Source organism: Rhinolophus ferrumequinum, chromosome 9 (assembly GCF_004115265.2).
Source record: "Rhinolophus ferrumequinum isolate MPI-CBG mRhiFer1 chromosome 9, mRhiFer1_v1.p, whole genome shotgun sequence".
NCBI lineage: Eukaryota > Metazoa > Chordata > Mammalia > Chiroptera > Rhinolophidae > Rhinolophus > Rhinolophus ferrumequinum.
In genome coordinates, this window is record NC_046292.1 from 3904187 (window position 1) to 3916367 (window position 12181).

A 12181-nucleotide genomic window follows, 5' to 3' on the forward strand; every position below is an offset into this window, starting at 1 on the left:
CGCACTTGCCTCTGTCGCCGGAGTCTGGGCCTCGCGCCGCCATCCATCCCCCGGGGCGGTGCGACGAGCGGGCTGGGCGGGACGGAGGCGGCGCGGGGGGCGGGCCAGAGGCTTAATCCCGGTGCCCTGGGGGCCTGGATCCAGAGCGCGGCGGAGGCGGAGCCGAGCGGCGAGGCAGTGCGGAGCAGAGACCGGGCGGACAGCCGCTCCGCCTCCAACCCGCAGGGCCCCGACGGCCGCGCCGCGGACTTTTCCTGTGCCCGAGGACAGGCGCATGGCGCCCCGGGAAGCGCGCTGAGCGTGGGGCGCGGCGCCGCGGGCGGTACGATGGCCCTCGAACAGGCGCTGCAAGCGGCGCGACAGGGCGAGCTAGATGTGCTGAAGTCCCTGCACGCCGCTGGCCTGCTGGGGCCCTCGCTGCGCGACCCGCTGGACGCGCTGCCGGTGCACCACGCGGCCCGCGCCGGCAAGCTGCACTGTCTGCGCTTCCTGGTGGAGGAGGCAGCCCTGCCCGCCGCGGCCCGTGCGCGGAATGGCGCTACGGCCGCCCACGACGCTGCCGCCACTGGCCACCTCGCCTGCCTGCAGTGGCTACTCTCGCAGGGCGGCTGCAGAGCGCAGGTGGGTCTGAGCTTCTCCCTGGCCGCCCTGGGGTTTCCTCCCCAGGAGAGTTCTGGCCCGGAACACCCTTGTCCCGCCGTGGCTCAAGGGTGGGTGGGGTTGGGCACTTCCCAACTGAGTCTGCTTTGGAGCTCCTTCCAAAGGGCTCTGGGTGAGATGGGCTCCAGGGTTGAGTGCTGGGGTAGATGCCCTATCAAGCCCTGGCTACTGCCTAGAAGAGCACCCACGTGACGGGGAAGCAGAAGAGAATGGGGTTCAGCTAGGCTAGTATTTACTATGTGGGTAGGGGGCAAAGCACTGAGTCCTGGAGAGTGGGCCGGAGCAGTAACGGCCTCCAGGATCAGGTCTGGGGGGTGGGGAGGTGGGCCTGGTAAACGGAGGCCTCCCAGGACCTGACCCGACTCCCAGATGGCAGCCCCTTCCGGCCTCCCAGTGCCAAGTTGCTTCTCCAGCCCAGCCTGAATCTTCCTGACCCAAGACCCCATCTGGTCTCACTTAGTGGCCCCCAGACTGGTGTAAGCCTGGCCCCCCAGAGCTGGAGGAGGAGGCAGCTCAGGCCCTGATGTGCAGCTCTCCTGCTGGAAATAGAGCAGAGCACCCAACAGGTGTTAGGCCTGGGGACTCAGCAGTTTCCCTGTCCTCCTGGAGCTGCTAGTCCACCGGGGCAACAGATAGCAAACCCACTGGCCAAAAAGTAGAGTAGGTGCCATCAGGTACTGCGGGCCATGCGATGGGGAGTGTCAGGGAGCTGCTTGCGAAAGTGGCCAGGGAAGGCCCCTCTGAGGAGTGACCTCTGCGGGGAGTCCTGGCTGATGAGAAGGAAGTGGCTCAGTGATGGTTAGATAGTTCAAGTACAGGGAGCAAGACAGGCAAAGCCCCAAGGCGTACACATCCTTGTGTGTCGCAGAGGCAGCAAGGAGGTATTTGGAGTGGGGTGAGGGTAGGAGAAGTCACCAGACCCAGGTCCCAGAGGGCCTCACAGGCGGAAGGTAGGAAATCAGAAGATATTCTGGTTGTTGGGGAAAGTCAGTGGAGAGAGGAACCAGAAGTGATTTTCGAGTCAACAAGACCACTGGGTTCACTGGATATGGAAGAAGAGGCAGGCGCGACGGAGCCCACTGGCTGTGCCCTAAGGATGCCAGGTCCCCGCCCTCTCTTTCGCCCTCAGGATGGCAAGGCCTCCCTTCCACCCTTCCTGGGAGACGGCCCAGCCCCTTATCTCCTGGCTGGCTCTGTTATCAGAGTTCCTGGCACATGGTCATGCCCACTCTTTTGGGAGGTGGCATGCCTCCGTGGTCCTGGTGTCCTGCCTTGGCTGGAAGCCTCTGTAACCATTGCAGAGGGGGTAGAGGAGCAGGTGGCCTTGTGCCCAGCTTATCAAGTCTTCCACCCTCAAGCACAGCAGGCTTCGGTGCTGGGTGGAAGTGTGTGTGTGTTTGTGGGGGTGACCTCGATCCTGCCCCTGCTCAGCCTAGAGAGATAAGCAGATTTAGGGTGCAGGCCACAGCATGTGAGGCTCCTGGGGTCTACACAGCTGTTGGAGCCTCAGGGACAGGCCAGAGCCCATAGGCCTGGGGTCCTCTTCTTACTGTCACCCCCACCCAGAGGCCAGAGCCAATGGGACCCCCTGGAGCTTCAGACTCCCGGTCCCCAAGGCCAGTGGGAATCGAGGGCCTTTCTCAAGAGCTGGGCTCAGGGCATACTTCGCCATGGTCCTGTCAGGGTCACCTCCAGCCAGCCCCGTCCCCTGGACTCAGGGACAGACTGAACCAGGCTTCTGGTCCTGCCTGGGCCTGCGTGTTCGGTATGGTCCCTGGCTTCCTGAACCGTTTACGCTCTGCCTCCTTCTGCCTCACACTGTGCTCCCTGCCTCCTTCTCACAGCCAGCCTGCCTGCCGCCTGCCCCCATAGCCTGATACGACTTTACTGGTTGTGTCTTGGGCCCCGTACCCTCCGTCCACTCTTTGTCTTCTTTTCTCACAGGAGCCTCAGACGTTCTCCTCCAGCTGCCTCAGCCACACCTGTCCCCCAGGACCCTCTCTGGGCAGAGGGGCTTTACTTCCCTGATTCTAGTAAACCGTACCCACCTCTCACTACTGCCCCAACCCTTCCCCGTGCCCTGACCCAGCTCCCTGCCCACCTTCGTCATCCCAGGTGCTGGGCACTTGGCGCTCGTTCTGTTCTAGCACCCGTGCCCACTCTCCCAAACTCACCATCCAGCCTCTGAGTCCCGACTTCTGGGTTCTCGGTGAGTCTCCCCCTTGCCCAAGTCACTTAAGCAGCACCCGCCAACCTCCTCCCATGGCACACACACACCGGGGTGTCCATGGATGATGACACATTCAGCCCTTCTGGGCCAGACTGTCACCCCGCCCCCTATGGGGTGCCTGGGAGGGGGGTCTTGCTTGACCCCCCTTCCAGGGGCTGCCTGTAGCCCACACCTACCACCGTTGGCTGACTGCCCAGGCCCTGCCCACTGCCTCCACAGGGCAAGAACACAGCCTGTTCCCCGGTGCGGGAGCAGGGAGTCTGCTGGGGGAGGCAGTTCTCTGCACTGACATCGTGTTGATGGAGGTGTACCAAGCTGGAGGCCTCTTTCCATGTGGCACCTGGGGAGGAGGAGAGGGAGAGGGTAAGGGTTGGATGCAGGGATGCCCCCCACAATCCTGATGCCAGCCTGGTGCAGCTTCAGCAGCCCACCCTTCCTGGCCCAGCAGCTCTCATTTGCTCATTCAGGTGTTCCCGGAGCACCCGGGTAACAAGCACGGTGGCACTGGGCCAGGAGCTAAAACAATGACAAGGGTGCCGCGTCCTGAAAGCCCATTTTGTGGAGCACGTCACAGTCAGGAGCTGCAGTCCTCAGAATGCCCACCATGGATCGCATGGTGGGCAGCTTATGGACTGCGGTTCAAAGGGGCAGTTAGGGGCCTGAGGACAGAACTATGCCAGTGGCTGGTGTGATGCAGGAAACGGCCTAAGTCAGAGAGAAGACTTTAGGACTAACGGGCTCTCATTCCACAGGACAAAGACAATTCTGGTGCCACAGTCCTGCATCTGGCTGCCCGCTTCGGCCACCCCGAGGTGGTGGACTGGCTGCTGCGTCACGGCGGTGCGGATCCCACCATGGCCACAGACACGGGCGCCCTGCCCATCCACTATGCTGCCGCCAAAGGAGACTTTCCCTCCCTGAGGATTCTCATCAGGCACCACCCTGAGTAAGGATACCCCTCCTAGGGGGTTTCTGGGGGCGGTGGGCCAGGACGCTGGGGATGCCTGAAGTGTGCCATGCCCCTCCAGCACTCCAGGGGCGTGACCGTGTCTGTAGGAGCCATCACCGTGGCAGGCCAGTGATGGCTCCTACCCAAGCTGAGATTTCGCCCCTCCTGGCAGGCTGCCCTCAGCCACTTGCCCCAGAGCCCTGCAAGCAGACACTCTCCAGTGCACAGCTGCATCTGGGAGGCTGGGCACACAGGCCGAGGTCACTGCTCCCCTCCAGGGTGCTCACCAGCCTGCAGCAGGTGGCTCCTGCTAGCTCTGGCCTGTGCTAATGTGCAAGACTATTCTAAATGGGGCCGGGGAGGTGGGGTGGTGAGAGATGGGAGCATCTCCTAGACCCCCGGTCAAGAAGGCCGTGGAGGAAGAGCCATAGCAATTATCCAGGAGTGAGGGGAGAGAGCTGCCCCCGTGCCCACACCCCACCTCTAGCCCCGCAGCCCCCTCGCCAGGCGCAGCTTACATTTCCTGTGGCCCCTCGGCCCACTCCCACAATGAAGTCTCCCACACCTCCGGGGGCACTGAGCCTGAGTGGCTGGCCTGAGAAGGCAGCTCTGCAGGGTGGGGTGGGGGCACGTAGAAGAATGGGGCTCAATGCAGAGCAGGGGAGTCATGGGGGGTCCTGGGGGAGGGACAGAACCAGGTCTTAGGTACAGCTGAGGGGAGCCAAGAGCCCTGGGGGAAAGCCGCCCAGACCCTGTCTGGCGTGGGACACCAGTGGCCTCGGGGACCTGATAGATGGGGGCTCTGACCAGTGACCTTTGTCTATCTAAGTGGGTGTGTAGAACATAAGTGGCAACAGCCTAAGGAGGATAGCAGCCACCAGGTGAGAGGTCCATCCAGTGGCAGGGCCACTGGCAACCAGGGAGCAGGCAGGAGGCCAGCCTGGCCCTGTGGCTGCGGCCGGCAGCCTCTTGGGCCCAGGCACGCTGGTGTGGCAATAAGGCAGCCCTAAGACCCCGGGACAGCTGCTGTCATCTCACTAAGCAAGGGGTCCCCTGGTTTGGTTAGCGGGAGACCAGCAGGTGTGTTCCCCACCCACCCCCTGGCCAGGGGTTCTCTTCACAGCCATCCCTGCCAGGGGCCACTTGGCACCACTTTCATGTGAATTCTCTCCTTCCAGACAAGCTAGAGCTTGGTTCAAGTTCAAGTCAGTGGGTTTAGAGTAGGAGGCCCCCAAGACCCTCAAGAACAGGCTCCCAACCTCATACCAGCAGCACCCCTGGGTGGGGGCGCGATCCCAGACTCCCGAGTTAGACTCTTAGCGGTTGGGCTGGGGAGCAGCACCTGTGACATGCCCCCACCCCCACTGTGGCGATTCTCATGCTTCTGTTAACATAGAGGACCCAGAGGTCCTGAGAGGGGAGGGAAGGGCTGTGGTCACCCTCCTGCACCTGCCAGCCTCCCCCATCACATATAATGGGCCCCAAAAATCCGGGCTGGTGGTGATGCCAACTTAGCCCAAACAGTGTGAGCTGAGGGGGCTCTGAGACCACCCCTGGAAATGCTGATGAGGAACAGGGGTGGGAAGGGTGTCGGGGGAACCCCCGGCTGGCCCCTGAGCCCCTCCTCAGGGAGAAACCTGGGGCCTAGATAAGCCCTGAGCCCTCTATGGACTGGGACCCCAGCCTTAGAAAGACTCTGGCCTTGGGTACCCTGGCCCCTCCCAGGTGCTAGCCGTGATTGGGCCGAGTGTTGACTCTGGCCAGATGGCCTGGGCTAATGAACCGCCAGCCCCTCCCAGAGGCCACCATGAATCTCAGGGAGGTGGACAGCAGGTCTGTTCCTGCAGTGGTGTGTGACCTGGCTGATAAGGGGCCACTTTTGTGTGGTTGCCAGGTTGGGCTGAGGCAGGAGGAGTGACTGGGAATTGGGGTGGAGCTTGCTGACAGGGGAGGTAGAAACCCCTGTACACTTAGCCTGCAACTTTGGGGGTGGAGACTCCTCCTCCACAAGACTGGAAGCCCCAGGGCAGGGCGCTGGGGAGGGGAGGCTGTGGGCTGCCCGAGGCTGCAGGGCACAATCAGAGGACCAGGCAGCCTGGCTCCAGAGCCTGCAGCTCCCCGTCACCCCTGCTCTCGTGAGCCATCCGGGCCTGCTGTGAAGCCTGTGAATTATTCACAAGGGCTCAGCTCTCCCTGGTGGGCGGGAGAGGGAGGAAGGGCTCCCAGCCCTACCAGTGGGAAACTCGATCCCACCCAGGAGGCAGTGGGTGGTGGCCTTGAGCCATGCCAATGACAGGCTGCTGGAGGAGAAGGGGGGCTGGGTGGCCTCGGGAGGCCTCAGCTAATGTCAGGCTGCACTTTGGGGTGTCAGAAAGGGCTTGAGACTGCAGGAACACCCTGCACTCACCTACCCACCCCTTCTCCAGTCTGTCCCGGTCTATTGGGCAAATCCTCCCAGAGGCAGAGGAATTGCCACAGTGACCTTGGGGGCTACTGCCCCGTGGGGACCCTCCATCTGATCTCCCTGCAGAAAGAGGGTCCCTAAGCTGGAGGCACAGAGGCTGGCAGGAGCTGGGTTGGGGCCATTTCGGACCCTGGGTATAAGGAAGATGGAGTTGGGAGGGTCATCGCTCTTGGCCAGGAATACCAGTGGCTGGTGGAGGGGAACCAGTCATGTCAGACTGAGAGGAGTGAGAGCAGGTAGCACTTAGAGCTCCTGACCATCCTGCTGGAAGGGTTCTGGGACCCAGGAAATATCTCCCGCTGCAGCCGGAGGGAAGCCTGGGGCTCAGCTGGGACCCCTGGCATGAGCTTCCAAGCTGAGGCTGGGGAGAGTGGGGGGTGGGGCTCGGGGCTCTTCCTTCCCTGGAGGCCCCACGCTCTGCCAATCACAAGGAGCTGGAAAACCAGTCTGCCCAAAGATTTGTATCAACTCCAACTCCCTGCAGGTACCTTCTTTGCCCGAGGCCAACCCTGCCCCGGGACAGAGATTGGAAAGTGCCCTGGCCAGAAGTCAGGATAAACTCGGAACAGCTCCTACCTGCTGAGTGCCAACTGGGAGCATGGCACCAAGCAGTAGTCTGAGGTTTACAGTCATCCTGGGTAGTAGCTTTATAATCAACCCATTTTACAGATTGACTCATTCAACCGATGTTTATTGAGCATCTACTCTGTGCCACACAATATGCTAAGTCCCAGGGACATGTGAATAAACCAAACAAATACCCTGCTTCATGGAGCTGACAGATACAGAAAGGGTGTTTCAGAGAAGCAAGTCGAGTGGCCGAGGTCCCCTTGATTCACTATGCGGCCTTAGTCAAACTGCACCCCTTCTCTGGGTCTGTCTCCCACTCTTGTTCCAGGTCCTAATCCCTCAGGACCTTCCAAGTTTGCTGGGAATCCCTGTTTTCCTTCCTTAGTGCAAAGCTTCGTGGAGCCTGGCTGCTCCCATAGCCCAGCCGGAGGGGTTCAGGCACCCCCCAACCTTGAGCAGGAAACCTAGCTGCTCATCCTTTAGGAAACCCCAGAGCCTATGGCTCAGCTTCCCCTTAGAAGGCTGGAGTCTGTGTCTGGGCCTGGGGCTGCCCCTTCCCTGTCGGGAACCTGTTTCTCCACAGCCTGCGGGGCCTCATTCATTCTCAGTGACCACGCCCCAGGTCTACCCTTGGGGTTTGTTGAGGTCACTTGGGCATCAGTGCCTGGGGTAGAGCCTGAGCTGGCATGTCTACATGGGGGACCCTGGCCCAGGTGGATGCTCTGAGAAAGGAGGGACCTGGTGGAGTCAGGAGAAGCCCCTCTTCTTGGGGACAGCCTTTACCTCCACCAGCAGCTCCCTGTCCAAGCCTGTCAGGTCACTGGGGCCCCAACTGCTCTCCAGCCCCAGCCCTTGCCCTCTTCCTGTCCGACTCCCTCTGCCTTTGAGAATGCAGGTGAGCTCGCTGAACCGGCCCCAGTCCCCCCACTCACTGACAGGGAAGGCCACTTCCATACGATGGCACAGAGGCCCTCCTCGATCTGGTCTCCCACAGCTCACCTCCAGCTGCTCCCTTATCACCTACTCTGCCCCACCTGGCCCTGCTGCTCCAACAGGCCAGCGCCCTGTGGCCTTCGCACTGGCTGTTCCCTCCACTTGGAACTCTTCCCCAGAGAGCCTCTCTTCCCTTCAGGTCCTTGCTCCGGCTCCCCTTCTCAGTAAGGCCCGCCCTGAGCCTCCTTTAGATTGTAACTCGCCCCACAACACACACTTACTCCCCGTCTTCCTGCCTTATTTTTCCCAGAACCCTTATATTACCTGGCATTACATTCTCTACATCTCTGTGCATTCTCTCACCGCCTGTGTCCCTGACTAACGCGAGCAGACCTCGTATTCCCCATCCTGTATGCCCAGTGCCTGACACATAGGAAATACTTGTTGAATGAATGACGAGTCCGGAATCCTGGGTCTTGTACAGCCCTGCCTGCTGCTCACTGCATGTGACCTCAGACAGCACTCCCTTCCCAGCCTCCCTGGGCCCATCTGACAGGTGGGCCTAACCTGCTCTGGCAGCTGAAGCCAGGTGTGAGGAAGCATCATCACAAAGCTCCTGGCCTGGCTGCCCATCTGCCTCCCACATTTTTTCATTCAACAAGTAGCAACTGAGCACATCGTGGGTGCCCCCCAGCCCCGTCAGTGCCAGGGATGTAGCAGGCCCTCGCAGCCTCGCGGAGCTGACTTTCAGGGGATGAACAAGGAGACAGACTGGGGACACCACCTCATTCAGAGAGGTTCTTGCTTATTGGCTCACGTGTGTGTTGGTTGCCACCTGGCAGCCCCGGTGGGACTGAGTTCTGAGAGAGCCAGCTCCTGCTGTTTTCACTGCTCTGCCCGTCCTGGCATGTGGCAGCCTCGTGATGTGTGTGCCCCTGGAATGAATGAAAAGTGCACAAGACAATTCAAGAGTGACAAGTGCTATAAGGTGACATAGGGTCGTCTGGTAGAAAGCGATGAGGGTGTTCTTTAGATTGAAGCATTCAAGGAAGGTCTGTCTGAGGAGCTGAGAGCTGAGTAAGAAGAGGGGCCAGCCATACGAAGATCTGGCATGGGAGCCTGGTGCCTAGAACGGTTCTAGAACCTTCCTCACATCAGGCTGCGTTTCTTCCTGAATGTGGGATCTTTTCAAGTAAGCCAGGAGGTGACTGGAGGACGAGAGAGGGAGAGCTGCCCAAGCTGCGTGAACTTCTGTTCGGAGCAGCCTTTCCCAACCATGAGATCTAATCCTTTTGGGTGGCAGCCCTTTTCTGTCCTTCCTTGGGGCAGAAATTATGGGCAGTGAGGAGGGGCACTGAAAACGCTGTTGGACCTGCGTCTGGTTTTGTGGGCAGATCACTCCTTGTTCCTTGTGGCAACAGTAACAATCAGCTGGCACCAACCTTGGACAAAGATTTCCAACAAACTCTTTCTATCATCCCATGTTTCTTTTGTGTCACCAGAGGGTGACGTGCTTAATAGTTACACTTTGTCCATGTCATCTTTCTTCCCAAAGGAAAGAAAAAAGAAATGATTTATGTGAGCATTGCTAGGGAGCTTCAGACTTACAGCGGGGTAGGTTAAGGGTCAAGAGTCTCCAAAGACCCCTACGGCTTGGGATCAAGGAGAAGGGTGGCTGGTGTTCTTTACTGAAACCGGGCAGCGAGGTGGGGGGAGGGCTTGAGGGAGAAATGGAGAGGTCTGTTCTAGGCACAGAAATTTCGAGAAGCCTGGTCAACGCATAGACAGACGAGTGGGCACATGTGGGGGCCGGATGCAGACTCCAGGTCCAAGCTGAAGAGATGTGTGGCATTGGGGCGAGGTGGCTTTTGACTCCGGGAAGTAGATGACCTCACCAGGGGAGAATGCACTGAGAAAGGAGGCCCTAGTGCACCCCGACATTTGGGGGTCTGTTGGGCGGGAGCTGAGGGCCCAGCACAGAACACTGAGGCTGGTGAGTCTTGTCTGGGAAGCCAGCAGGAGCAGGTGTTCAGGAGAGGGGGTGTGGTACCTGTTAGAGAGTGGCCACGTCAGATGAGGATGGGAAAACCACCAGGTTTGATAGCGTGGCCCAGAAGATGGGTGAGGGGGTGGCAGGTCAGGATGTCACAGTGGCACGAAAAAAAAAGCCAGACCCGCCTTCCTTCAGAGAAAACGTGAAACTTTGCAAAGCTTCCCCTTCGTTCTCCCAAGAGGCATGGAGAGGCTGGACAATTGTGATGTTCGTTTGCCGTATGTGGAAACTGAGGCTCGGGAGGGTAAAGAACCCTCCAGGACCCTGTGCAGGGAGCTGCAGAGTCAGGGTGGTGAGCAGGAGGCTGAGGCCAGGGGCAGGGAGCCCCGAGGCAGTCACCATGGCTGGAACTTAATGGGCTGGAGCCGGGGGGGGGGGGCCCGAGACCAGAGGTCCCTCTCCTTTAGGCAGTGACTCGTGCTTGGATACCCCAGGCCAGCAGTGCCTCCCTCCAGAGGCACAGGGAGGAGGGATCCGAAAGTACAACATGACACCAGGTGCATGCTGAGGGCTCTCCAAGTATGCCTTATGGATGACTATTGTCCTCAGTGGATGGATCGCTTTGAGAAGCCAAAGAGACAAGAGGCAAGACCATGGCACAGCTTGGGTGGGGGCGTGCTCAGCCAATGTCCTTTTTTTTTAAACACACTGGGGTACCAGTATCTCCTTTCACTTTTTTTTTTTTAAGGGGAACAGGACTTTATTGGGGAACAGTGTGTACTTCCAGGACTTTTTTTTTTTTTCCCAAGTCAAGTTGTTGTCCTTTCAATCTGAGTTGTAGAGGGTGCCGTTCAGCTTCAAGTTGTTGTCCTTTCAGTCTTAGTTGTGGAGGGCCAGCTCAGCTCAGGTCCAGTTGCCGTTGCTAGTTGCAGGGGGCACAGCCCACCACCATCCCTTGCGGGAGTTGAACCTGCAACCTTGTGGTTGAGAGGACGCGCTCCAACCAACTGAGCCATCCGGAAGCTCAGTGGCAGCTCAGCTCAAGGTGCCGTGTTCAATCTTAGTTGCAGGGGGCGCTGCCCACCATCCCTTGCGTGACTTGAGGAATTGAACTGGCGACCTTGTGGTCGAGAGCCCACTGGCCCATGTGGGAATCGAACCGGCAGCCCTCGGAGTTAGGAGCACAGGGCTCCAACCGCCTGAGCCACCGGGCCGGCCCGCAATGTCCTTTTTACAGCCAGGTCCTTCTCTACCACTCTCTGATTAAGTGATCTTAGCCCTCTGTGCCTCAGTTTCCCATCTATAAAAGGGGAGCAATGCTAACACCTACTCCATAAGGTCATTTTACAAGAACGAGACGAGAGAATGTGTGTCATGCTCACCACAGTGCTTGGAACTGAGCGATTGTTTGATAAATGGCACCTGTTGTCAGTATTATCGATTATTATTATCACTATTATAAATTCGTATTTCCATCTAAATCCATTCATTTATTTCCTTACGCTCATCCACGTTTTTATAATTTTTCCCAGAGAGCATGAGCATAGCCGTCCTTCTTGCCTTCAGGCTGAGGTAGAAGAGGGTGACAAGGCTGGGACCCCCTTTCCCGCCCTGGCCCGTCACCGTATCTGCCCCGTGTCCTGGGGTCTCCCAGGCTGGAGCTGTGACTCCACGACGGGGGTCATGAGTACCGAGGCTGCAATACTAATCGTAACCGTGAGAAGCTCACACATTTAGGACGCACTCACCCTGTACTAGGGACTGTAACCTGGGGGGTGCCCGCCAGTGTCCAGGCAGGAGACTGTGGGCACAGCCAGCCCCTCCTGCCTGGGTCCTGCTCTGTGACAGCTTCTCAGACTTTCTCAGACCTTCTCAGGCTGGCTGGGCACCCCTGGGTCATGGATACCTGCCAAGCAGGAGGTGCTGGGAGGGCAGGGCTCCTGGCAGATCTGGCGCCTGGACCTGTGTACATTGCTTTGGGCATGCCCAGAGAGAGCCCAATGGGCCCTGGGTGGTGGCCCCCTCCAGCCTTAGCCTCCAATCCCCAGGACCCCGTGCCTTGGTTACGGGGTGAATAATTCAGGCCACTGAGTGTCGGTCCATGAAATATTGAACAGGCTGTTACTGACGGCATGTGAATGTGGGGGTGGGGGGGCACCGCTGGCACTGGGGAGTGGAGGCCGGTGGCCCCGAGCCAGTGTTTTCCTGAGGAGAGGAGGGTCCATGGTCTTTGCCTCCGTATGCAGCGCCGGCTCGTAGGCACCACTCTGACCTTGACACGGGTGGGGTAACGGAGGGCATCCAGGCGTGGTACCCTATTCCTGCCCAAATGTGTGAAGTTCCAGGCTCAGCATTATCCCCAGCGAATGGCAGCTGTGTGTC

At 59.3% G+C, this 12181-nt stretch overlaps 1 protein-coding gene across 1 annotated transcript in view; it reads left to right on the top strand.

Moving 5' to 3' along the window:
* The first annotated feature begins 216 nt into the window (after nt 1–216).
* The window catches only part of ESPN (espin), a 31342-nt gene continuing 19377 nt past the window's right edge, over nt 217–12181 (top strand). Inside the window, exons 1-2 of the mRNA XM_033113708.1 lie at nt 217–621; nt 3643–3836. Coding sequence (XP_032969599.1) covers nt 328–621; nt 3643–3836 — 488 coding nt within the window. The 5' untranslated portion in view covers nt 217–327. The remainder of the gene's footprint in view (nt 622–3642; nt 3837–12181) is intronic.